Source organism: Chiloscyllium punctatum, chromosome 36 (genome assembly GCF_047496795.1).
Source record: "Chiloscyllium punctatum isolate Juve2018m chromosome 36, sChiPun1.3, whole genome shotgun sequence".
Classification (NCBI taxonomy): domain Eukaryota; kingdom Metazoa; phylum Chordata; class Chondrichthyes; order Orectolobiformes; family Hemiscylliidae; genus Chiloscyllium; species Chiloscyllium punctatum.
The window spans coordinates 9,363,065-9,390,224 of NC_092774.1; the positions used below are offsets into that span (position 1 = coordinate 9,363,065).

The window sequence follows — 27,160 nt, forward strand, 5'->3', positions numbered from 1 at the left end:
TGTCATTGAGCTGCTTTGTTGAATTGTCGCAGTCCACTTGGTGCAGGGACACTTACAATTCGGGAAGGGGGTCCAGTATTTTGATTCAAAAGTACGTTTTCTGTCAAACAGGAAAGGAGGCACGACTGATACTGGTTCTTGGAAATGAGGTGGGCCCCAAGCGTCAGCCGGTGAGCATTTGGGGATTGTGATCATTGTATCATAAGGTTTAGGCTGGCGATTATGGAGAGTATATTGAACAGTCCGGGGTACAAACAATTAACTGGGCAAAGCTGACTTTAATGGGGTAAAAACAGACTGGAGTTACAAAATACAGAAATTGCTGGATACAGCTTCTGTGCTGTATGAGAATCTGAGGCATATAATTAATAACAGGGTGGTAAAAGAGCAGGAGGTCCCAATTAGGGGCCTAAAGGGAGATTTGAAAATGTGTAGGTGAGATATTAAATTAACACTTTGAATCTGCATTTACTAAAAAAGGTTGATGCTATGCAGAGAATGGTGCACAGTGAAATAGTTCAGGCACTTGACTCCCTATCGGGCAATCCTCTCAATCCCAATACCCTGCTGTATTCTAGTTTATGTTTGAGTGAACCTGTTGAAATTATTATACACCTCGAGAGATGAGACTTGAACCAGGTCTCCGGGTCAGAGATAAGGACACAACACTGCACCATAAGAGTTCCTTCAATATCCTCCAATTCCTGCAAGTTTATTTACTTCAAGTGTTCATCACAATTTCCTTTTGGAATTAGTGATCATTGATAATCATCATTGTAGAGAGACAGTCCCAGATTATGATAATTCACTGCCTAAATAAAGTTTTTATGCATATTCCACTGTACCTTCAATGAAATAACCTTTAACTGGAGTGGGTGTGATGGTGGGGGGAATGGGGTGGAGTCATGAGCAGGGGTAGTGTTCCCCTTGTATTCTGGCAGAATACAATCATTTTTTAGTCCAGTCAGCGTTAGATTAGAGGACCAAACAGATTAAGTAACAAAAACGCAAGGGAACAAAAGGCAAACGCTATGATTTGATTGCAGCAAGGAAACAAATCATTGGTCTTCAGTAAGTGTTAACAGGAGAATGAAGCAGGAAAAGGCTCTCGATCTGCTGCAAACAACCGTTCTGTTGGACTGGAAGCATTTCACTTTAACTCTGTTTCTTTCCGTACAAACGGTGCTGCACTTTTTTCCCAGCACTATTGCCACAGTCGGCTGAGGAGTCCAAGTCATTGTGTGTGTTTAAGATGGATATAGATTGGTTCTGAAGCAGGAAGAGGTTCCACGGTTATGGGGGAGAAAGCACGAGACCAGGGTTGAGAAACACATCAGTTACAAAAAAAATGGCACAGCAGTATTGATGGGCCAGATGGTGTAATTCTGCTCCTGTGTCATGTGATTTTAGATTTTGCTTGATCGGGGGGAGGGGAATGTATGGAAAGTGGACGGAGGGGAGACCAGAAACCCCAGTTAAGAAGCCGAAGATCCCAGTTCGCAGAAAAGGCCATGGTTAACAGCCGCCATCTTGGTTGGGCAGGGAGCAGGGTGCATGTGCGCCCAGATCGAAATCAAATGGAGCTGTAGGGTCCTGTGACCACGACAGAACTTTACAGTCACATTAATTTCACTTTGCGTAGAGCAGCTAGTGAGTTTCCCAGATGAGATAATAGAGTCAGATAGATAGATGTCAACTATTCCCTGGCTCATTCCCAAAGGGCAATGCCCTGACCCATCAGAATTCACCGGAAACCATACAGTATGGAAGGAGGCCATTCAGCCCATCGAGTCCGCACAGACCCTCTGAAAAGCACCCCACCCAATCCCTGTAATCTTGCATTTCCCCATGGCTAGCCTGTACACTATGTGGCAATTTAGCATAGCCATTCCACCGAACGTACATATCTTTAGACTGTTGGAGGAAACCCACGCAGACGCAGATTGTCGCCCGAGGTCCTTGGTGCTGTAGGGCAGCAGTGCTAACCACTGAGCCACTGTGCCACCTAGTTTAAAAATCTAAACGTAGCCTAGGGAGTTGACTGCCGATCATCACTAACTGGGGCATTCAGCATGAATCAATCAGTCAATCAACACTCGCTTCTCAAACAGGTCGGTTTTGCTCCTCATTGGAATTTTTGCATTGTCCTGATGAGTGCAAGACAAAAATCCGTCAGTTTTCAGCAACGCTCAAGTCTGCCAAATGACTATTCATAAATAAAATCCCTCTCTTTTGCGCCGACCTCTCTCGCCACTCTCTAACCCTGTTTGTGTGTGTGTGTCTCTCTCTCTCGCTCCTCCAGAATTTTGCATAGATTCCCTTCCCCGAGGAGTGTGTGAGTCAACATGTTGGGTTTGTTTTTCACGACAAGGCAGCAGCTTTAGTGGTCACATTTTGCTTCACGGGAGCCCCACGGATTCGTTCGTCTCAATTCTGCAACCTCCCGTTGTGTTTTCTTCGGAGTTCTCACTTACTGCCTTTCTCTCTGTTTCGAATCAACTTCCCCAGGCAAAGGACCTGACGGCTCAGCCCTTAAGGTCATCGGATTCAGTGCACGGAGGGAGAAAGGACCGTTCGGACGGGTGGGGGGAGAAACCCTACACCCGTGCAACAGTCCTGGAGGAGGCTGCGGGAAAGGGTTCAGTTACCAATGTCCCATCAGCGCGTTCACAAGGACGAGAGACGCCTCAAGTGTTCAGAGTGTGGCAAGAGTACCAGTGACCGAATCTACTACCACCAACGTGCTCACACCAATGAGAGACATTTTTCGGATTGCGGGAAGGGAGTTGCAGGGGGCTGAAGTATTCCCTTCCCCTCCCCCCCCCCCCCCCCGAAATCTCCACAGTGAAGAGCGCCCTTTTAAATGCCCAGACTGTGGGAAGGGCCACCAAACGTTTTGGGGAGCTTAAGTATCACCAGCGCCTTCGCACCAATGAGAGATCTTTCACATGTCCCGGTTGTGGGGAGTGCAAGAGGGGTTCCGGGGATCTGACCCGTCACCAACGTGTTCACACAGACGAGAGACCATTCAGCTGCTCCAAGTGCCGGGCCCACTCCCGCCGGTAATCTCAACTCGTCCGCTCACCCACCGGAGAGAGAAAATTCACTTGCTCCGAGCCTGGGAAGGGATTCACTTGGTCTTCCAACCTGCCGAGTCCACCAGCGAGCTCACGAGTGGTTGCAAAGGTTAGGTTTTCCTGTTCGTCACATCCAGGCCTCGACAATTTTGTATTCATTCACGGGATGAGGGCACCGCTGGCTAATTTGTCACCCATCCCCAATTGCCCAGGGAATAGAATCCCTCCAGTGTGGAAGCAGGCCCTATGGCACAACAAGTCCACACCGACCCTCTGAAGAGTGACCCATCCAGACCCATTCCCCTACCCTACCCTACTATCCTATATTTACCCCTGACTAATGCACTAACGGGAACACTACGGGGTAATTTAGCATGGCCAATCCACCCTAACCTGTACATCCCTGGGCACTATGGGTAATTTAGCACGGCCAATCCACCCTAACCTGCACATCCCTGGGCACTATGGGTAATTTAGCACGGCCAATCCACCCTAACCTGCACATCCCTGGGCACTATGGGTAATTTAGCACGGCCAATCCACCCTAACCTGCACATCCCTGGGCACTATGGGTAATTTAGCACGGCCAATCCACCCTAACCTGCACATCCCTGGGCACTATGGGTAATTTAGCACGGACAAATCACCCTAACCTGCACATCCCTGGGTACTATAGCACAGTCAATTCACTCTAACCTGCACATCCTGGGCACTATGGGTAATTTAGCACAGCCAATCCACCTTAACCTGCGCATCTTTGGACTGTGGGAGGAAACCGGAGCACCCGGAGGAAACCCACGAGGATGTGCAAACTCCACACGGACAGTTCGCCCCAGGCCAGAATCGAACCCGGCTCCCTGGCGCTGTGAGGCAGCAGTGCTAACCAGTGAGCTACCGTGCCATTAAGAGTCAACCACATCGCTGTGCATTCACGTGTAGGCCAGACCAGGTAAGGATGGCATTTTCCTTTCCTAAAGGTCGTTAGTGAACCTGATGGGTTTTTCCAACAATGGATTCATGGTCATCATTGGACTCTTAATTCCAGGTGTTTACTTAATTCGTATTCCACCGTTCACTGTGGCAGGATTTGAACCCTGTCTCCCAGAACATTATCTGGGTCTCTGGTGTAACAGTCCAGCGATAGTACCGTTAGGCGGTTGCCTCCCCTTCAGGTTCAATTAGGAGCATTTTAATTTTTGTGTTTTTAACTCATGGAAGGTGAGCTGCATTTAATGCCCGTTTCGAGCTGATGACCTTCAGCTCCAACTTCTGCAGTCCATTTAGTGTGGGGAGACTCACCCTGCCATTAGGGAGGGAGTTCCAAGACTTTGATCCAGTGGCACTGTGAAGGAAAGATGAGATGTATCCGAGTCATACTGGCGAGGTGGACTGGAGGGGAACTTACAAGGAGTGGTAATACCATGTGTCTTCTGCCCTCGTCCTTCTAGATGACAGTGGTTATGGGTTTGGACGGTGTAGTCTAAGGAGCTTTGGTGAATTGCAGAAGTGTATCCTTAAGATGGCACAGACTCTTGCTACTGAGCGTTGGCGGTGAGGGAGTGGATGTTTGTGGATGTGGTGCCAAACAGTGGGTTTGTCCCTGGATGGTGTTGAGCTTCTTGAGTGTTGTTGGAGCTGCACCCAGTCAAGGCAAATGGAGAGTATTTCATCACACTCTGCTCATGAGGGAGAGTAGCCTGATTGGGCGTTAACTGGCCGGTTTGGATTTGTCCTGCATTTTATGTACAGGGCAATTGTCAATTCGAGGCCAATGTCATGCCTTGACTACCTGTTAGCTCATTCTGGCTGGACAGCGATGCTGACAGTGTGGATTCAATCCTCACACTGGCTGAGGTTATCAAAAGGACTCTCCTTCGCAACCCTTCCTCTCACTTGAGGCGTGATGACCCTGGAGTTACATCCCCACCAGTCCTCTCTCTCTCTCTGTCTCTCTCTCTTTCATGAGAAAGCAGCCCTTGGGTCTGGTAATGCTCAGGAAACTTTACCTTTACTTGTGTCGTTCCACAAAGTCAAAGAAACAGACCTTTCTGTCCAACCTGTCCGTGCCAAACATAAACCCAAACTTAACTAGTCCCCAACCTGCCTGCTCCTGGTCCATACCCCTCCAAACCTTTCCTATTCATGTATCCATCCAAATGCCTTTTACATGTTGTAATTTTACCCACATCCACCGCTTCCTCTGGAAGTTCATTCCACTCGAGAGCCACCCTCTGCGTAAGAAAAATTGCCTCCTATATATTTTTTAAATCTCTCTCCTCTCATTTTAAAAACTTGCCCCCTAGTCTTGAAATTCCACATTCTAGGGAAAAGACAACTACTATTAACTCTATCTATACGCCTCATTATCTTATAAACTTCTATAACGTCACTTCTCAACCTCTTACACTCCAGTGAAAACAGACCCAGCCTATCCAGCCTTTCTTTATAACTCAGTCGTTCCGTACGTGGCACCTTCCTGGTAAACCTCTTCTAGAACCCATTCCAGCTGAATAATATCCGATAACTGGGTGACCAGAACTAGATGCAGTGCTCCAGACGAAGCCTCACCAATGTCCTGTTCAACCTCAACATGACCTCAACTTGTTGTGTTTTGCAGGACAACCCCAGCTCCTGCCGCGGTCACTAATTTCTCGGCTCCAGGTTTACTCCGCTCACTTTCACAACCTGTTTTCGGCGGGGTTCTCTCTCACCCATTTTGTCTGTCCCACGTTCAGGCCACAGGATGTCAGAAACGGAGGCTTTACTCACGGAAAACTGAAAACAAATACCAGCCATCCGACACAGAGTGATTTAATTTCTTCGCAACCTCAACAGCTTTGGATTTCAAGAGTGGAACGGGAAAAGGACCATTCACAGCAGCGAGAAACTAGGGGTGCTGTTTGGGTGGGTGATGTTTCAGTCAATCATCTGATCTGTTGAGGCACAAGTGGAGGAGGGGCAAGGGGGAAAAAAGAGAGCGAGGGAGAAAGAGAAATGTAGAGATTATGACTTTTGGATCGCTGTCTGAACTGTTAGCGGAGTCACACTGGGGACGGGCTATCCTCCTGCTCTGAGTTGGTAATCACACTTGCCGGCTCACCAGGTTCTACGGAGAGACCAACTAAGTGCCCAGGCTGCAGGAAGTGCAGCTGTACAGGACATTGGTGAGGCCACTTTTGGAAGACAGCGTTCAATTCTGGTCTCCCTGCTACAGGAAAGATGTTAGACTTGAGAAGGTGCAGGTAAGATTGACAAGGAAGTTGCCCAGGACTGGAGGGTTTGAGGCTGCCATCTCTGGAGCATCGGAGATTGAGGAGCAACCTTATTAAAAGCTTGACGGGGTATGGATAAGGTGAAGAGTCAAGGTCTTCTCTCCAGGGTAGGCGGAGTCCAAATCTAACGGCCGTAGGTTTCGGGTGAGAGGGGAAAGATTTAAAAGGGACCCGAGGGGCAACCTTTTCACACAGAGGACGGTGCATACATTGAATGAGCTGCCAGAGGAAGTGGTAGATGTAGGTGCAGTTACAACACTGAGAAGACAACCTGCCTAGGTACATGAATAGGAAAGGTGTCGAGAGGTTTGAGCCAAAAGCAGGCAAACGGGACTAGTCTAGTCTGGGAAAGTTGGTAGGCATGGGTGAGTTTCTGTGCTATATGACTCTGTGATTCGCTACCTTTTCCAACTTGCTGAGACATCAGTGCTTGAGTCTGTTTTCTAGTACCACACGTGGAGGGGAGGCAACGGCCGAGTGAAATTATCACTGGGCTATTAAACTAGGGACCTACCTAATGTACCAGGGACCTGGGTTTGGATCCTGCCAAGGCAGATGATGGAATTTGAATCCAGTAAATCTCTGGAATTAAGCATCTCATTATGACGGTGAATCCATTGTTATCCATGAGGAAGAACCTACCTGGTTCACGAACATTCTTTCACGAAGGAAACTGTGCCATTCTTAGCCCCGTCTGGCCGACATGTGACTCCAGACCCATAGTAATGCACGGTTGACTCTTAACTGCCCTCTGGGCAATTAGGGATGGGCCCAGCCAGCAACGCATTGATCTCTAATGAATGACAAAACAAGCCAACCTTACCCGACATGTTGAAATGCCAGCGAGTACACACTGTTGGGAGGTCTTTCACGTTCTCTGTCCACACCAGGCGGAGGTAGAGATGTGCTCACTAATGAGATGATAGTAAGCTTACTCAGGTGAGAGGTTTTTTTTTTCCGATGCCCAGATGAGGCAAGGAAATGAATGTGCCATTAAGGTGTGTGGGATATAGGTAAAGTAGTGTTACTTCTGCAATCATAATTACTTATGCAAGGTAAATGCACTCACACCAGTGTGTAATTGTTTCAGCCAAGAGCTGAGTCAACAAGAATGAAAACAATGTGGAGGAAATATATAATTGTTTTTGTATTAGCTGAAGTGTGAATGCAAGAATGAAATGTGCCTGCCAACAATGGTAGACAAATAGATAAGGTGCTGTGAGGATGTAGGTTAAGCCAGATATGCTTGCACAAGCAGTAGTTATAAGCATCTGTTTCCCACTTCTGCAAAAACACAAAAACAAACCCCAATTAAAAGGTCATAAGGATCAATATGGTTTGGGAAAGGGAGGAAGTGGCATAGGTGGGGGGAAGGAGATAATAGTGAAGGAGGATATACCTAACAATGAGCCACAGCAGGATGTGGTGAGATGGCCGAGTAAAACTTGTACCTTGTTATGCACAAGGCCGGAAAAGGCAAGAGATAAACAATAGTAACGGGCACCGGGTTTGGAGTGGTGAGTCCTATGTAAGGTAGGTACTTGCTAAGCTCTGTGTGCCCTATTCCAGGCACCGCACTTGCAAGTGTATAATAAGCATACTGATTGCTTCAGATCTTGTCTCGGACTGAAATTATTGAAGTGAGTGAGCTTTGTTTCTCACAGGTGTTGACGCTGATCGGAAACCATTCAGGGTTCACTCGCTGTGGGAACCAAGTTCAGGCGATCACCTGACCGCACCAAACACCAGTGAATTTACACTGGGGGAGAGATGATTCACCTGCTCTGTGTGTAAGAAGGGATTCATTCACTCCTCCCAACTCCCAAGTCACCAGTCAGTTTGTGATTGACGACAAGATTTCGCAGCTAATCACATCTGGGACTGAACCACAATCTGTTGCTGTTAATAAACTCTTGATGGGGAGGGATTGGTATTTCTGATAAAAGTCAAATAAATCAGCTTTGTGTTAACTCCAGAAATAAAGCATCCACTTTTGAACAGAGTTGAGAGCCAACTTATACACTTAATGGTAAGGTCCTGGGGAGTGTAGCTGAACAAAGAGACCTTGGAGTGCAGGTTCATAGCTCCTTGAAAGTGGAGTCGCAGTTGGATAGGATAGTGAAGAAGGTGTTTGGTATACAGTACTTTCCTTTATTAGTCATAGTATGGAGTACAGGAGTTGGGAGGTCATGTTGTGGCTGTGCAGGACATTGGTTAGGCCACTGTTGGAATATTGCGTGCAATTCTGGTCTCCTTCCTATCGAAAAGATGTTGTGAAACTTGAAAGAGTTCAGAAAAGATTTACAAGAATGTTGCCAGGGTTGGAGGATTTGAGCTACAGGGAGAGGCTGAACAGGCCGGGTCTGTTTTCCCCAGAGCGTTGAAGGCTAAGGGGTGACCTTATGGAGGTTTATAAAATCATGAGGGGCATGGATAGGATAAATAGACAAGGTCTTTTCCCTGGGTTGGGGGAGTCCAGAACTAGAGGGGGATAGGTTTAGGTTGATAGGGTAATGACATAAAAGAGCCCCAAGGGACAACGTTTTCGCGCAGAGGGTGGTACATGTATGGAGTGAGCTGCCAGAGGAAGTGGTGGAGGCTGGTACAGTTGCAACATTTGGATGGGTATATGATTAGGAAAGGGTTTGGAGGGATATGGGCCAGGTGCTGGCAGGTGGTACTAGATTGGATTGGGATAACTGGTCGGCCTTGGACGGGTCTGTTTCAGTGCTGTACATCTCTATGACTCTAAGCGGACTCGGAGCTTGTTCCAGCAGACTGGCGCTGGGGGAGGGCCACGTTCGGCAGACGCGATTGAAACAGAACCTGACAAACAAGATCAGCGTTTCCGGGCAATTACATGTTATTCACTGCTCCTGCTACCTTGACCCCACCCTATAGCGTCAACGTTGGGAAGCAAACGACAGGGCCGAGGCCTGACTCAGGATATCAACACAAGAACCACCTTTTGTCACAGAATTTACAGCATGGGGAAGGCCTTTCAGCCTCCGTTCGCTGGCCGGAACGTGATATTTGCAGTCTGATCCCACTTTCCAACTCTTAGCCCATCGTCCTTTGGAATGCGGACCTCCAGCACGCTTCCAGGGAATTCCAGCACCCCCACCAGCACCGCAGTGAGAAATACTCCAACTTGACCTTCCTCCACTCCTTTCAGCTCTTTACTTTGAACGCTGCCTCAGGGTTTATTGACCTTGCAAATCAGATGTCTTTCCAAGCTATCTGGGCCCATAATTTTATCATCATTAAAAATAACCTCTGTTCTTGATGAAACAACCTCAGTCTATCCCCACATATAGTTAGAATTCCCGGAATCTGACAATGTGATAACTGTTTCTAGTGCCATCACATCCTTCCTGCAATGACTGGAACCTCACTTAGTATAAATTGCGTTTCCTTTAGCCTGGAGAGTCACGGAATCATACAGTACAAAATCAGACCCTTTGGGCCAACTGGTTCGTGATCCCAAACTGGAACTAGTGTCACCTGCCTGCTCCTGGCCCATATCCCTCCAAAAAAAGTTTCCTGTCCCGTCTTTTCAATGTTGTAACTGTGCCCGCATCCACCACTTCCTCTGGAAGTTCCCTCCACACACAAACCACCCTCTGCTTAAAACAAACTTGCCCCCCCCCAATGTCTTTTTTAAAATCTTTCTCCTCTCACCTTAAAAATATGCCCCCCCGCCCCCGGCCAAGTCTTGAAATCCCCCATTGTAGGGAAAAGATACCTACCGGTTCACCTTACCTATACCCATCATGATTTTATAAACCTCCAGAAGGTCACCTCTCAACCTCCAATGCTCCAGAGAAAACAAAAAGGTCCCAGCCTATCTTTATAACTCAACCTTTCAATATTCGAATAGTCAGTCTCCCTCCGCTATTGGCTTTAATGTAACAGAAAGTGACAATTGGAACCTGGTTGCAGTTGAGAAATATTAACAAATGACTGGACAGTTTCTTCCGGTCGGGATCGTTTCCACGTTCTGTCCACTCAGTAGGTTTGGTAAGAGACGCTGTCTCGTGAAAAGTAAGCCGGAGGATTGGGCCGAGATGTGTTTCCGTGTATATCTCATGGACTCTAAATGTCAAACCTTTGTGCTTTCAGACACCAGATACTCAAGACCCCAACAACAGATTGTCTCTCACTGACTTTATTTGCAGCTCTGTGATGATACAGATGAAGTGTGGTTATCTGAACCAGAGAACTGGGATAGTACGGTGAATTCAGAGCTCTCAGTTCTGTAACAAGGAGAGTATTGTTATCCAATCCAGACAAGACAGAAAATACAGTAGATTCAGAGTTCCGCTCTCTCCAGGCTGCAAGTAGGCAGGGGATTTTACAGTTAACTTTTTCACATTGATCATCTGACCCCACTCAAACCACAAGGAGACCTGCACATTGTTCTGACTATGAGCACAAGGCTATGTCACTTTCATACACATCTCACATCTCCACACAAAGACCAGCTCATTGAACGCCACCCGTTCTACACCATCGCAGCCAACGTGAGCACGGACACGAGACTCATTTCACGACAGGTAAAATTCCACCGAGACAGTGGTTTCCATTACAATAACAAACCAGCACAGGCATAACTGTCAGCTTCACAGGAACCTCACCAGTCTGCAGGCTGCTGTTAATTCCACTTCCTGAGGGGATTTTAATTTAGCAGGCAGTTTGCAGCCTTGATTTGCACCTTGTGGGTGACAGAGGTGCTGTGGGACACACACTTACATTCAGTCCCTGTAAAACGACTGGGTTGTGTGTTTACCGAAGACATAAGCACTGAAAATGAGCGAGTCATAAAGGAGAGGCCGGGGGGAAGGAATTCAGTCCTGGATTTCATTCTCAGCCGTGACAACATTTGCCGGCAACATGTGAACGCGCTGGTGTCTCAGCAGGTGGGAGGAGTGTCTAAATTTCTTCTCACACACAGGGCAGGCGAACGGTCTCTCCCCAGTGTGAACACGCTGGTGTCGCAGCAGGTTGAACGAGTGAGTGAATCGCTTCTCGCACACCGAGCAGGTGAACGGCCTCTCCCCAGTGTGCACGCGCTGGTGTCGCAGCAGGCTGGACGAGTGCGTGAACCCCTTCTGGCACACAGAGCAAGCGAAGGGCCTCTCCCCGGTGTGACTTCGCTGGTGTCTCAGCAAGTGGGAGGAGTCACTGAAACCGTTCCCGCACATGAAGCAGGTGAGCGGCCGCTCTCCCGTGTGGGTGCCCTGGTGTCGCACCAGATCGGATGAATTGATGAATCTCTTGCCGCATTCGGAGCAGGGGAAAGGCTTCTCCCCGCTATGAACGTACTGATGCTTGAGCAAATCATGCTTTCTCTTAAAGGTCTTCTCGCATTCAGAGCACTTAAAAGGTCTGTTGTCAGAGTGAACGCGTTGGTGTTCAGTGTATTCAGACGACTGAGCAAATTTCTTTCCACACACGGGGCAGGTGAATGGCTTTTCCCCAGTGTGAGTGCGTTGATGTCTCTGGAGGCTGGATGACTGAGTGAAACACTTTCCACACAGGGAGCAGCTGAAGGCCCTACTCCCAGTGTGAACAGACTGGTGTTTCTGCAGGTGGTGGGAACAAGTAAATCCCCTCTCACACACCGCACAAACATACGGCCTCTCCCCAGTGTGAACACGCTTGTGTATCACAAGATGGGAAAGACGAGGGAAACTCTTCCCGCACTCGGAGCAGGTGAATGGCTTCTCCCCGGTGTGAACCCGCTGGTGGGTCAAGAGGTGGGACGAGTCAGAGAACCTCTTCCCACACTCGGAGCAGGCGAACGGCCTCTCCCCGGTGTGAACCCGCTTGTGTTTCTGAAGGTCCGAGGACTGGACGAATCCCTTCCCGCACACCGGGCAAGTGAACGGCCTCTCCCCGGTGTGAACGTGGCGGTGGACCTGAAGGTGGAACAAGCGCGCGAATCTCTTCCCGCATTCGGCGCAAGCGAACGGCCTCTCTCCCCCGTGAGCGCGCCGGTGGATCTGCAGGCCGCTGCTTTTCTTGAACGTCTTCTTGCATTCGGAACACTCGAAAAGCCTCTTCTCCGACGGAACCAGCTGGTGCTCGGCGTCTCGGAAAGGCCTCGCGAATCGCTTCCCATACTGAGAGCACCCGAAGGGTCTGTCGCTGTGGTGCGTCTGTTGGCGCTCTGCCAGGTGCGCTGACCCGCTGAATCCCTTCCCGCACACAGGGCTGGTGCGGAGTTGCCTCTCACTATTGCGGGCTTGTTGGCGGGTAAACATCTTTAACTCCCTGCATCAATCCCTTTCAACTGAAAGAGCAGGTGAACGTGCATAAACAAAATCCTTCGCTTGTACCCAGATGCATGTGACAATAATAAATCAAGCCAACCTTTCACCAGTTGAGTATGTAGGGGGTGTCTTGGGGCTTTTCCAGTGTCATTGATGTTGGAAACCTTTTCCCATTCTGTCATTGGATTTTCCTATCTGTACATATTCTTGTTCCTGATAACCTTGTAGAAAGAGATGCACATTTTAAAACAAAACCTTACTCTCACCATAGGATAGAAAGGAAAATGGACAATTCTACTTTCTGTGCAACCTAAACCTCCACTAAGGTTGTATCTCCCAGTTTGCTTGACCCCTTTCCAACATGGCGGCGGGGCATTGGGGAGGGGACGCGAGTCCTACCCAAGCCCCGCCCCTCATTGACACCAATTGGTTGCAGCACACCCTCCTTCCGGTCCTCCAGCCCCGCCCTCGGCCCTGCGGTCACGCCCCCTCATTCGCTCCGAACGGATGGAGAACCAGCCGCCTGGCTCAATGCGCACAAGCCCCGCCCTGCGCTCACTCCGATTGGCCGGTCCCCCACGTTGCGCGTGACAACGCAGCCACCTAACCCCGCCCCTCGGTCCTCCTGCCCCGTTGACCCTCCCGTACAATCCGATTGGCTGACAGACCGGCCGCCGCCGCCGCCGCACGCTGCACCTCCAGCCCCGCCCCCTCACTCACACCGATCGCCTGGAGGACCACGCGCTGTCTTCCAAGTCCCGCCTCCTGATTCGCTCCGATTGGTTGGAGGACCAGCGGTCCTCCAGGCACGCCCCCCCCACCCACCTCCCTTTTGGCCGGCGCGGCGGATGGACGGGTTGGAGCGACTGCCAGCGGGTGAGAGACCGCGGTGTCCGCGGGCAGCGGGACATGGAGCTCCCGTGGGCAGGAGTCGTGTGTAAACGACCTCCGTAGCAGAAGGTAACGGCCCGACATCTCGAACGGGCGGATGTTTGTTTTTTTTCGAATACGGCGCCAGTTAACGGCCGCGGATCCACGGGAGGGACCGGGCGCGTGCTTTGCGCCGATGGGCCAATCAGGACTGGGCTCCCCTCTCGAACCGCCCTCTGATTGGTTGGAGGGCCTTTCTTTTACTCCCTTCCCCCCACCCCCTCCCCTCCCCCACGAGGTGCGCGCGCGCTCCAGCCCTATTGGGTCCCGTGCCCCTGCTCCGTCACCAATCCCGTCGCCTCGCGCCCAGAAGCCCCAGCCTCGTTTCCCGCCCCCCAGACCATTCAGCCCATCGCGACCACACTGACCCAGCCCAGATGACTCAAACAGCCCCATCCAACCTGCCCTCCGTCACCTTCCATTTCCCATGGCTAACCCACCTCAAAATGCACATCCCCGGGCACTGTGGCTAATTTAGCACGGCCAATCCACCCTAACCTGCACATCCCTGGGCACTATGGGTAATTTAGCACGGCCGATCCCACCCTAACCTACACATCCCTGGGCACTATGGGGAATTTAGCACGGCCAATCCACACGAACCTGCACATCCCTGGGCACTATGGGTAATTTAGCACGGCCAATCCACCCTAACCTGCACATCTCTGGGCACTATGGGTAATTTAGCATGGCCAATCCACCCTAACCTGCACATCCCTGGGCACTATGGGTAATTTAGCACGGCCAATCCACCCTAACCTGCACATCCCTGGGCACTAATGGTAATTTAGCACGGCCAATCCACCCTAACCTGCACATCCCTGGGCACTATGGGTAATTTAGCACGGCCGATCCACCCTAACCTGCACATCCTTGAGCACTATGGGTGATTTTGCATGGCCAATCCACCCTAACCTGCACATCCCTGGACATTGTGGGTAATTTAGTACAGCCAATCCACCCTAACCTACACATCCCTGGGCACTCTGGGTAATTTATCACGGCCAACTCACCCTAACCTGCATATCTTTTGGACTGTGGGAGGAAGCCAGAGTCCCTGGAGGTAATCCATGCAGACACAAGTTGGGGGGGTGGCGGTAGAATGCACAAACTCCGCACAAATAGTCACCCCGAGAGTGGAGTTGAACTTATGTCACAGGCGCTGTGAGGCAGCGGTGCTAACCACCGAGCTGCCGTGCAATCAGATCAGGGTCTGAGCTGATCACTCCACATAGTCAGCCCATATCTTCCCACTGCCGCGTTTTTCAGGAGTCAAGTTCTTCTACCACTTTCCGGGGGAGCCCCAAACCTCTGGAGAACAAAAACGTCGCTCATTGCTGTTTCAGATGGGGATGTGGCAATCTTTACAAGATGGGCCCGTTTGTGAACTCCAAGGCTTTTCATTCACGTTTAGGAGGTTTGAATAGGTGGGTTTTGAATTCAGGCAGTGCAAGAGGGAGTGCATGTGGCGTGAGGATTCAAACCTCTGTAGGCAGAAAAGTCTGTTCTGAATTGCACTGAATTTGCAGTGAAGAGTTTTGTCATTTCCTTCAGGTAGGACGAGGAGCAAATTTACAGTCGAGGAGCTTGAACCAAACTTCATGTCAAGCTCTGACAGTCACTCGGTGAATGTGAAAGGAGAAATATTTGTCCGATCTGCCAGTGGGAAAATATCGAGATCGTCGATATGACCGGGGTAGCACCATCTAAGCGAGAGTGAACTTACTGTGCAATGAACTTTCAACAGTCAGAGAGCCAGACACACGTGCTCCGAGTGGATGAGGCTTCGACTTGTCATCTAAACTGAAGAAAAAGGATACCCACAACATGGAGAAACCTTGGAAATGTGATGACTGTGGGAAGGGAAGGGACTGTGGGAAGTATCCATCCATGCTGGAAAACCATCAACGCAACCACACCGGGGAGAGACCGTTCTCCTGCTCAGAGTGCGGGAAGGGATTCACTCAATCTTCCAGCCTGATGTTGCACCAGCGGACTCACACCGAGGAGAGGCCGTTCAGCTGCGGGGCCTGCGGGAAGCGGTTCGGGTTCGCGAGCCACCTCACCGCGCACGGCCGGCTTCACACCATGGAGAGGCCGCGTTCGCCTGCTCCACGTGCGGGAAGGGGTTCGCTCAGTCCACCACCCTGATGGCGCACCAGCGGCTTCACACAGGCGAGAGGCCCTTCACCTGCTCAGTGTGTGGGAAGGGGCTTCACTCAGTCGGGCGGGCCTCACCTCACACCAGAGGGTCCACTCGGAGGAGAGACCGTTCGGCTGCGGTTCCTGCGGGAAGAGGTTCCGGCAGCACCCCCCCCGCCCCCCCCCCCCCCGATCTCATCGCCCACCTGCGGGTCCACACTGGGGAGAGACCGTTCCCTTGCAACATGTGCGGCAAAGGATTCAGTCAGTCTTCTGGACTTTGGTCACACCAGCGCATTCACACCGAGGAGAGGCCATTCAGCTGCACGTGCTGTGGCAAGAGGTTCCGCTCCGCGTCCAACCTCCGTGTGCACCAGCGGGTTCACACCGGGGAGAGGCCGTTCCCCTGCTCCGCCTGTGAGCAGAGGTTCACTCAGTTATCCAGCCTGCTGACAAACCGGCGGATTCACGCCAGGGAGAGGCCGTTCAGCAGCTCTGAGTGAGGAAATGGAATCACTCCGTTACCCTGCCTGTTGACACACCGGTGAGTCCACAGTGGGCAGAGGCCGCTCACCGGCTCTGAGAAACGGAAGAGATTTCCTCAGTCACCCGACTCGCTGACACACCAGCCATGTCCCACTGGAGGGAGGCCGTTCACGTGCTCAGAGTTTGGGAAGGGATTCACTCCTGAGATGCAACCCAAGTTGACTTCTCTCTTTTGCCGCTATTAACCTCCCCCAAGATTTGGAACATTGTGAGCCGTTTTGGGCCCCGTATCTAAGGAAGGATGTGCTAGAGGGACTGCAGGGGAGGTTCACAAGAACGATTCCAGGGATGAAGGGCTTGTCCTGTGAGGAGCGGTTGAGGACTCTGGGTCTGTACTCTGACAGAGTTTGGGGGAAGGCGGGGCAGGAATCCCTTGGAGACTTCCAGAACGCCGAGAGACTTGGATAGAGTGGACAGGGAGTAGGAGAGACCAGGACCCCAGGGCACAGCCACGGAGATGACGGAGATCTGAGATGAGGAAGAATTTCTACACCCAGAGTGGTGAATCTCTGCTGAACTCATTGCTGCAGCGGGCTGTGGAGGCCAAGATATTTAAGATTAAGCATTTAGATTATTCGTGTTATACCACCAGAATTATCCACAATCAGCAAATGACTTTAACTGGCTCCTGATTTATTGATTTAAAGGTTGCGTCACATACAGCCAGGGCTGTTAACAAGACGTTTAGCACGCTCGCCTTCATTGATCAGACCTTTTTTTGAGTGTAGGAGTGGAGATATTCGGTTGAGGTTGTACAGGATGTTGGTGAGGCCTCTCCTGGAGTGCTGTTTCCAGTTCTGGTCTCCCTGTCGCAGGAAGGATATTATTAGCTGGAAAAGGTTCAGAAGAGATTTACCAGGATGTTGCTGGGAATGGAGGATTTGAGTTCTGGAGAAAGGCTGGGATGATTTTCTACTGGAGGGTAGGAGGTTGGGGAGTGATCTTATAGAGGTTTATAGAATGATGAGGGGTATTGATAGAGTTACTGGTAGTTGTCTTTTCCCGAGGATGGTGGATTTCAGGACGAAAGGGCACATTTTTAAGGTGACAGGAGAAAGATTTAAAAAAAGAGGGTGGTTTGTGTGTGGGATGAGGAAGTGGCAGATGCAGGGACCGTTACAACATTTTTAAAAGATGCTTAGATAAGTACATAAATAAGAGATGTTTAGATGAATATGGGCCAAGTGCAGGCAGGTGGGGCGAGTTCACTTTGGGATTATGGTCAGCATGGACTGGTTGGGCCGAAGGGTCTGTTTGACTCGATGTAATAGGAGCAGGAAAACGAGACGTCGATTCTCCTGCTCCTCAGATGCTGCCTGAACTGCTGTGCTTTTCCAGTACCACTCTAATCCAGAATCTAAGTAATAGGACTCTGACAATAAAGATAAATAGTTCGTCTTGAACATTCGCTTCTTGCTTAGTAAAGGAGAGGGTGACTGATAATTGCAACTGGAGCTGTCTAAATCATTAGATCCTTTCATTAATGTTACAGAGTCTTGATTATTAATAGGCCCCTTTATTTACATAATAACATCCTGATTATTGCTGCAGTTGACACCAGACTACTCGGGGTTTTAATAACGTGACAGTCTCCTGAATGTTCAGTATTCGGACTCTGAGGATGAACATAATAGGAAGCTATATTAATGTTATCAGACTCTGAACATTGTTTGATGTGATTTGTTGTCACGTGTACCTAAATACAGTGAAAAGCTTTGTTTACGAGCGGTATAGGCAATTTGGAGTAAGTAAGGAGATACAGACCGTAAGGAGAAAAAAACGTCGGCAGAGGCGTACACGGCACACTGCACAGGACGTGCACTAGGCAAGATCAGCATTATTTGACGTTAGAAAGTCCGTTCACCACTCTAATATCAGCCAGGAAGAAGCTGTTCCTGAACCTGCTGGTGCGTGCATTCAAGCTTCTGTATCACCTCCTGACGGGGCGAGAGGGGTCTTTGATGCTGTTGGCAACCTTTCCCACAGATGTATAAATGGAGTCCACGGACGGGAGGTTGGCCTCCGTGATCGTCTGGGCTGTGCACACACCACCTTTCTGACGGTCCTGGGCAGAGCAGTTGCCATACCAGGCTGTCGCACACCCGGACAGCATGCTTTCAGTGGTGCATCGGTAAAAGTTGGTGAGGGTCCTTACGGCTGTGCCGAATCTCCTGAGCCGCCTGAGGAAGACGAGGCGTTGTTGTACCTTCTTGACTGTCGCATCTACCTGGGAAGTCCGGGACATATTGAGGGTTATCATCTCTCTTAGGAACTTGAGGTGCTCCACTGATGTAACAGGATCTTTATTATTATTATTATTATTATTATTGTTCTGAGACAATACTGATTATGATTGAATGAAACTGCGCCCTGACGCTGAATACATTACAAGGTGACCCTGATTATTGAAGAAGTGGAATTTCTACAAAAAAAAACAAAGGCCTTCCTTTCCACAGGCTTTGGTTTGGCATCAGCAATGCGGCCTCGGGGAGGATTTAAATGGGCCCGACGGCTGTCCCACATCTGTCTGAGCTGCTCCCTGGGAATCACTGACTTCCGAACATTTATCTCTCAGTCCTGCAGGTGGTGATGAGAGTACAAACGCTATCCCTCGCCTGGAAGGCACCGGTGTTGGGAATAATCCTCTCTCTCTCTCTCTCTCTTGCTTTTAAGAATATGATCGTAAAGTGTTTCAACCAGGAAGTTCTTCCACCCTTCAGGAGGAGATGTTCTTGGTTCTCAATGTAACCTGTGTCACGCTTCCTGAGTGGTACTAGATATTGTGTGATCAATAAAATGACAATGCAACTGATGCTTGCAGTCTGTGGGTAAATCATTTGACAATGACTGAATGCAGAGTACAACTCAACTAAAGAACAGTGTGGCAGCACCTTCCTATATGCCCCTGTCTCACACGCTGGCAGCAGATTGCAGATCCTTACCACAGGCCACGCAAAAATCCTTTCCCTCATCACCCCGTTAGTTCATCAGTGCTTTTTTTTTTACCCCTGGAGCATCGGAGGCTGGGCGTTTGACCTGATAGAGGTTTATAAAATCACGAGGGGCACGGATGGGGTGAATACCCTAGGTCTTTTTTGTCCCTCAGAGCAGGGTAGTCTAAAACCAGAGGGTATACATTTAAGATGAGAGAGGCAAAAGATTTCTGAAGGGTGACTTTTTCACGCAGAGGGTGGTGCGTGTGGGGAACGAGCAGCCAGAGGAAGTGGTGTACAGGGAGAGGCTGAACAGGCTGGGGCTGTTTTCCCTGGAGCGTCGGAGGCTGAGGGGTGACCTTATAGAGGTTTACAAAATTGAAGGGCATGGATAGGATAAATAGGCAAAGTCTTTTCCCTGGGGTTGGGGTAGTCCAGAACTAGAGGGGCATAGGTTTAGGGTGAGAGGGGAAAAGATATCAAAGAGACCTAAGGGGCAACTTTTTCACGCAGAGGATGGTACGTGTATGGAATGAGCTGCCAGAGGAGGTGGTGGAGGCTGGTACAATTGCAACATTTAAGAGGCATTTGGATGGGAATATGAATAGGAAGGGTTTGGAGGGATATGGGCCGGGTGCTGGCAGGTGGGACTAGATTGGGTTGGGAGATCTGGGTTGGCATGGACGGGTTGGACCGAAGGGTCTGTTTCCGTGCTGTACACCTCTATGATGGAGGCTGGTACAGATAGAGCATTTAAAAGGCATCTGGATGGGTACATGAACGAGAAAGGATACGGGCCAAACTGGAACGGGATCACTTTAGAATATCCAGTTGGTGTGGGCGAGTTGGACCAAAGGGTCTGTTTCCCTGCCATTTCACCCTAAATGCCTCGGCCATTAGAGAACAGAACTTGTTCTGGCGACTGAACAAACAAGGGTGGGAAGGCCGCAGCCAATCAGTTCTGGACGTGGGATAAACAGGCTGATAATTTAGCAACTGAGAAAGATGGTGGGGCACTGGAGATAAGCACGCGGTGATGACAGCTAGTGGAAACAAATGGATCAGAAATAAGATGGTGTTGAAGGGGTGTATTTTATCCTGGGTTTTCTTTTTCAAGAGAGGTTTTGAAGAGACGCCGAGCAGTCTACCAGAGCCACTAGAGTAAACAGCTTGCAAGGCCTTGGGTTTATTTTTAAGGTTGGAACAATAGAAGCAGCCTGGCTGGGCGTAGTTCATCACTCACAGAACAGAGATTTTCAGTTTAGTTATTTTTACTTGCTGGGGTCTCAGCAGGGTTGGAAGCTGCAGTAAATCTTTCCTGGCTGCCACACTCTCAGAATTTTTCTTTTCCCTCCTGGACTACCTGTATTCTGAATTTATGCCAAGGGATGTGTCTATGAGAAGTTACCATATTGGAACAGTCAATTAGTATTAGTTACTTTATCATTCTGTTAAGTTACAGAACATTACAGCGTGTGTTTGTTTTAAAATATCTCCCTCACCTTAAAAAATGTACCCTATTGTCTTCAAACTCCCCATCTTCCACACTTGGGGCAGCACAGTGGCTCAGTGGCTAGCACTGCTGCCTCACAGTGGCAGGGACCTGGGTTTGTTTCTTGTGTCAGGCGACTGTCTGTGTGGAGTTTACACATTCTCCCCATGTCTGCCTGGGTTTCCTCCAGGTGCTCGGGTTTTCTCCTACAATGTGCAGGTTAGGGGAATTGGCCATACTAAATTGCCCATAGTGTAAGGTGCATTAGTCAGGGGTAAATGTGGGGAATGGGTCAGTGTGGACTTGTTGGGCCAAAGGGCCTGTTTCCACACTGTAGGGAATCTAAGTTTTCCAATGGAGTTGAGTTTTTCCAATTCCTTCTTTCTTTTGTTGTATAGTCATAGAGTCATACAACATGGAAACAGACCTTTCGGTCCAACCAGTCTATGCTGACCATAATCCCAAGCTAAACTAGTCCCACCTCCTGGCCCATATCCCTCCAAACATTTCATATTCATGTATCCAGGGGACATAGCTTTAAATTGAGGGGTGACAGATATAGGTCAGATGTCAGGTGTAGTTTCTTTACTCAGACAGCAGTAGGGGTGTGGAACGCACTGCCTGCAACAGTTGTAAACTCACCAAGTTTAAGGGCTTTTAAATGTCAGTGGATAGGCATGTGGACAAGAGTGGAATAGTGTAAGTTAGATGGGCTTCAGATTGGTTCCACAGGTCAGCACAACATCGAGGGCCAAAGGGCCTGTAGTGCACTGTGATGTTCTATATCTATCCAAATGTCTTTTAAACGTTGTAATTGTACCCACATTCACCACTTCCTCAGGACTCTAACCACCTTGGGGAGAAACATTTGCCCGTGTTTTTTTAAAATATCTCCCTCACCTTCAAAAATGTCCTCACTTTTGCCTAGTTGATTGCAACTCAGTGTTGACTGGCCAGGCAGTCGGCAGATTTAAAGCTGGGCTCTCCTTTGTCCAAAAGACAATAGAGTAAACGTAGACAAGCCTGCGTGGCCTCTGACTGTAGTAAAGCAGCAGGATACTTGTTACAAAGTCCTGTCGTTGCTCTGACAGAAGCTGGTGTCTCTCTACACAGGCCAATACAGCATCCTGTTTACCTCCTGGCTGCCTGCAGGAGAGAGACACAGAGAGAGAGAGAAACACACAGAGACAGAGAGAGAAAAAGACAGCCCCAGAGAGACAGACATATCTTAACTATAATAAATAATCTGGGGTGGCACGGTGGCTCAGTAGTTAGCACTGCTGCCTCACGGCGCCAGGGGACTGGGTTCGATTCCTGAATCAGGCAACTGACTGTGTGGAGTTTGCACAATCTCCTTGGGTCAGCGTGGGTTTCCTCCAAGTGCTCTAGTTTCCTCCCACAGTCCAAAGATGTGCAGGTCAGGTGAATTGGCCATGCTAAATTGCCCGTAGTGTCAGGTGCATTAGTCAGGGGTATATGTAGGGTGGGGGAATGGGTCTGGGTGGGTTACTCTTTGGAAGGTCGGTGTGGACTTGATGGGTCCAAGGGCCTATTTCCACACTGTAGGGAAACTGATCTAAAAGAAAAGTGTGTTTTGCTTTGAATCTGGTAGTTTGAATGCAACACCTTACATTTACCTTTAAAATAAGAAAAAGTTAAGAGTCTAAATGATCTTCTGAATATTTTGAGGGGGGGGGGTCCCAATAACGACAGTGCCACGTATAGATCATGGGGCTGTGGGTGGCACAGTGTTTAGCACTGCTGCCTCACAGCGCCAGAGACCCGGGTTCAATTCCCGCCTCAGGCGACTGACTGTGTGGAGTTTTCACATTCTCCCCGTGTCTGCGTGGGTTTCCTCCGGGTGCTCCGGTTTTCTCCCACAGTCCAAAAATGTGCAGGTTAGGTGAATTGGCCATGCTAAAATTGCCCGTAGTGTTAGGTAAAGGGGTAAATGTAGGGGAATGGGTCTGGCTGGGTTGCGCTTCGGAGGGTCGGTGTGGACTTGTTGGGCCGAAGGGCCTGTTTCCACACTGTAATTAATCGAATCTAATCTAAAACCCAATCCCTGCTTTGTTCCCGAGGCATCAGCCAGTGAACCAATCCACAGTCTGTTCCCCACGTCAACAGACTGTCAACGCATCCTTACTCTGTTTCCCGAGCAACAGCCTGTGAAAACAGTTCCCAATCTGTTACCCTGGTCATGGACTGTGAACCCATCCACACTCTGTTCTACTCCCAATTTGCCTGTGACCCCCCCCATCTGGAGTCTGTTCTCCCAGAAACATCCTGTGACGGTGGGCATCCTAGGGCATTTCCGATTCAGGGAGTTTGGTGAGGAGAGGGAGGTTGGATTTGGAGGATTAGTTTGTGGGATTGGGGTTGTTTAAGTTTGAAGCTCAGCAGATTTAGAGGCGAGAGGGATGGTATGAGGAGAGAGAGAGAGAGAGAGAGCGATCAGCAAACGCGGGGAAGCTCAACAGTGCAGTTCACTGAGGACTGTGATCAGTGGAACGGAGGTGGACAGAAACCCAGCAGGAAGAAGTGAGTTCAGGTCTCAGACAGGGAGTAACTTCAGAGGCGGTCTGTCCCAGTGAGCTAGCGGGGAAGACGGAATCAGCACTGCCAGCAGCAGATCAGCCTGGATTGTCTCAAGTATCTGAGACACAGAAGTTCCAGGAGGTGAGGCTGGAGGAGGCAGCAGAGAGTCACAGAATTGTACAGCACGGAAACAGATCCTTCGATCCAACTGGTCCATGCTGACCAGATATCCTAAATCCAGCCAGTCCCATCACCAGCACTGAGCCCCGAGCCCTTCCTAATCATATCGCCATCCAAGATGCCTTTTAAACGTTGTCATTGTACCAGCCTCCACCACCTCCTTTGAGGAGCTCATTGCATACACGCACCAGCCTCTCTGCACGAAGAAGATACCCCTCAGGTCCTTTTAAACCCCTCTGTTCTCACCTTAACCCTCTCATTTTAGACTCACCCTATTCATACCCCTCACGATTTTATAAAAACTCTCTTAAGGTCACCACTCAGTTTCTAGGAAGAAACAGCCGAGGAATGTGGGATGAGGAAAGATATTACGTTCAGGATATTTAATTGTCGCAACGCTGATTTATTTCAGTGTCACTCAGAATATTTCAAACACCTCAAAAACTGGTCCGGCATAAACCCAGCCCCCCCCCACCCCCGAAGGGTCACCGGGTTTAAACGGCAAATCTAGGCGGACGTGGTCACCCGGTGGAGCTGCTGGTGTCTCAGCAGGTAGGCCGGCCGGGTGAACCCCGTCCCGCACTCGGGGCAGGCGAACGGCCGCTCGCCGGTGTGCAGCCGCCGGTGGGCCGCCAGCTGGGAGCCGCGCCTGAAGCCGGCGCCGCACTCCGGGCACCGGTAGGGCCGCTCGTCGGTGTGGGCGCGCTGGTGGAGGATCAGCTCGCCCGGGCTCTTGAAGCGCCGGCCGCAGCCCGGGCACCGGTAGGGCCGCTCCTCCGAGTGCACCCGCCGGTGGGACGCCAGGTCCCGGGAGCTCTTGAAGCGCTTCCCGCACTCGGGGCAGCCGTGGGGCCGCTCGTCCGAGTGCACCCGCCGGTGGGACGCCAGGTTGCCGGCGCTCTTGTAGCCCCTGCCGCACTCCGGGCAGGGGAAGGGCCGCTCCTCGGTGTGGACGAGCCGGTGGCGGGCCAGCTCCCGGGGGCTCTTGAAGCTCTTGCCGCACTCCGGGCACTCGAAGGGCCTCTGGTCGGTGTGAGTGCGCCGGTGGGACGCCAGGGCCCCGGGGCTTCTGAAGCGCTTCCCGCACTCGGGGCAGCCGTAGGGCCGCTCCTCTCCGTGGAGGCGCCGGTGGGACGCCAGGTTGCCGGCGCTCTTGTAGCCCCTGCCGCACTCCGGGCAGCCGAAGGGCCGCTCCTCGGTGTGGGCGCGCTGGTGGAAGGTCAGCTCGCCCGGGCTCTTGAAGCGCCGGCCGCAGCGCGGGCACGGGAAGGGCCGCTCCGCGGTGTGAACCCGCCGGTGCCGCCGCAGGGTGGAGGCGCGGCTGAACCCCCGCCCGCACTCGGGGCACGGGAAGGGCCGCTCGCCGGTGTGACCCCGCCGGTGCGCCTCCCGCTCCGACGCGCAGCGGAAGCCGGCCCCGCAGTCCCCGCATTTCCACGGTTTCCCTCCGCCCTCCGCGGCGCCGGCGCCGGCGCCTTCCATGTCCCCGCAGTCAGCCCGCAACAGCTCCTGGTGCGACGTTTTAACTCCGGCTTCCGATCGGCCCCTCCTCCCTTCTCATTGCCTGAGAAAAGGGAGAAAACAAAACACAAGAGTGAGCAATGAATCAATCTGGGGTTACCACTGGACCGTAAAATCTACTGGATTGTTGTAAAATCTCATCCGGTTTACCAATGACCATCAGGGGGAAGAGAATCCGCTGTCCTCCGTGGGAAAACAAGTGAGGACTGCGGATCAGAATCAAAATGGGTGGTAGTCTTTGACTCTGCGAAAAGGGGTTTGAGAGAGCACTGTGTATAGGTGGCACGGTGGCTGAGTGGTTAGCACTGCTGCCCCCCCCCCCCATGGCGCCAGGGACTCGAGTTCAATTCCAGCGTTTGTGTCGAATGTGCACACTCTCTTGCCCCCCACCCCACCCCCCGTGTCTGCGAGGGTTTCCACCGGGTGCTCCAGTTTCCTCCCACAGTCCAAGGACGTGCAGGTGAGGTGAATTGGCCATGCTAAGTTGCTCATAGTGTTGAGCTAGGTGCATTAGATTAGTATTCCCAAAGAGTAACCCATTCCCCCTTCCCTATATTTACCCCTTGTTCTATAGGAAACAAGGGTAGGGTGGGGGGATGGGTTACTCTTTGGAGGGATGGTTGGGTCGAAGGGCCTGTTTCCTCATTGTCAGGATTCTAAAATTGAAACAAAAAATCCTGGTCACCCTGCTCTAGGGGAGATGTTATTAGACCAGCAGTGCTGCAGATATGATTTACATGGAGGTTGCCAGGACTGGACGGTTTCGAGTTATAAACAGAGGCTGGGACCTTTTTTACCCCCCTACCCCTTGGAGTGTAGGAGGTTGAAGGGTGACCTGATGGAGGCTGGTGGGATCGTGCTGGCCAGAGATCAAGGTGAACGGAGGGGTGGACGCACATGCGCACACCGCTCAAAGTCGCCCCCTACAAAGATGGCGGCGGCCAACCCGGCCTCAGGCGGAGAGGTGCCTCGGCCACTGCAGCCGGGCCCGCTGCCAATGCGGGGTCCCGGAGCAAGCAGTTCGGGTTCCGAGGCCCCCCCCCCCCTTACTGAGTATTTGCGGAAAAATAACCTCAGAATCCGCAGTAATCCCGGACTTTGTTGCTTTCCTCCATCCCTTTTGCCCCGACTCACCTACTCCGCCAGCCGGACGCCCGAGATCCCGGCGGCAATGCGGCTGCGCGGTCCGGTGACGGTCACGTGCGCCCCGCCGTCTGCACTCCATTGGTTGGAGGACGCGCGACCCGCGGCGCCTCCAGTCCCGCCCCCCCCCGTAACACGTCCATTGGTCGGAGGACCAGCGGCCGACCAGTGCTCCAGCCCCGCCTCTCTGCATTCCCATTGGTTGGAGGCGCTGCGCTTCGGCAGAGTCTCCAGCCATTCCCTCGTCCCTATTGGTTCGGACCCTGTCAATCATGCGGCCTCCCCATTGTGAGGTAAATGGGCCGGCTTTGCTTGCGGAAGAAAAATCCCCGTAAGGAACTCAGCAACTCACTCCCCAAGTACAAATAATTCATCGGGAAATTTTAGACTATGAATTGCATTGCCTCACTCCTGAGTGACTATGCAACAGACTCAATTTTTACCTCTCGCTCCCCTCCCCAGGAGCAAATTTCTGCAGACGCTGTAATTGTGCTGGAAACAAAACAATGACACAATTGCACCTCCCCTTAGCATCACCAGACTCGAACCAACATCCATCCTGTTGGATTTTTATGACACTCCAACAGTTTTCATTTCTACTCCTTCCTGCATGATTCACAGACTCATACAGCAAGGAAACACACTCCTGGGTCCAACCAGTCTGTGCCGAAACATAATCCCAGAAATCAGAGTGGTGCTGGAAAAGCAAAGCAGGTCACTTCAGGATGAAGGGCTTTTGCCCGAAACGTCGATTTTTCCTGCTCCTCGGATGCTGCCTGACCTGCTGTGCTTTTCCAGCACCACACTAATCTTCAGCATCTGCCGTGCCCACTTCTGCATAATCCTAAACGAAACTAGTCCCACCTGACTGCTCCAGACCCACATGCCTCCAAACCTTTCATCAGTTACTCATCCAAATGTCTTTTAAACATTGTAACTGTACCCACATCCACCTCTTCCTCCAGAGGTTTGTTCCATACACGAACCACTCTCTGTAAAACAGTTGCCCCTCATGTATTTTTAAAATCTTTCTCCTCTCACATTAAAAATGTGCCCAAGAGCATTGAAATCTCGCAGGCGAGGGAAAAGAAACCTATCATTCACTTTATCC

At 50.9% G+C, this 27,160-nt stretch overlaps 2 protein-coding genes across 4 annotated transcripts; both read right to left on the reverse strand.

The window, feature by feature from the left end:
- Positions 1-10,228: 10,228 nt before the first annotated feature.
- On the reverse strand, positions 10,229-13,027 carry LOC140460218 (uncharacterized). Its single transcript, XM_072554639.1, has one exon. The coding sequence runs from the start codon at positions 12,613-12,615 to the stop codon at positions 11,197-11,199; it is 1,419 nt and encodes a 472-aa protein (XP_072410740.1). The 5' UTR covers positions 12,616-13,027; the 3' UTR covers positions 10,229-11,196.
- Positions 13,028-23,767: 10,740 nt separating this feature from the next.
- On the reverse strand, positions 23,768-26,093 carry LOC140460220 (uncharacterized). 3 transcript variants are annotated; one of them, XM_072554644.1, is made up of 2 exons: positions 26,041-26,093; positions 23,768-24,949 (listed from the first exon to the last, which is right to left on the reverse strand). In XM_072554644.1, exon 2 carries the CDS (start codon positions 24,865-24,867, stop codon positions 23,893-23,895), a length of 975 nt encoding a protein of 324 aa, XP_072410745.1. In that variant the 5' UTR covers positions 24,868-24,949; positions 26,041-26,093; the 3' UTR covers positions 23,768-23,892. The 3 variants fall into 3 exon arrangements, with proteins under 3 accessions (XP_072410745.1, XP_072410744.1, XP_072410743.1); XM_072554643.1 differs by lacking the exon at positions 26,041-26,093 and adding an exon at positions 25,979-26,024; XM_072554642.1 differs by lacking the exon at positions 26,041-26,093 and adding an exon at positions 25,057-25,119.
- Between the last annotated feature and the right edge of the window lie 1,067 nt (positions 26,094-27,160).

Excerpts from the sequence above, each read along its gene's own strand:
- LOC140460218 (XM_072554639.1), bottom strand. The coding sequence starts at position 12,615 with ATGTTTACCCGCCAACAAGCCCGCAATAGTGAGAGGCAACTCCGCACC.
- LOC140460220 (XM_072554643.1), bottom strand. The coding sequence starts at position 24,817 with ATGCGGGGACTGCGGGGCCGGCTTCCGCTGCGCGTCGGAGCGGGAGGC.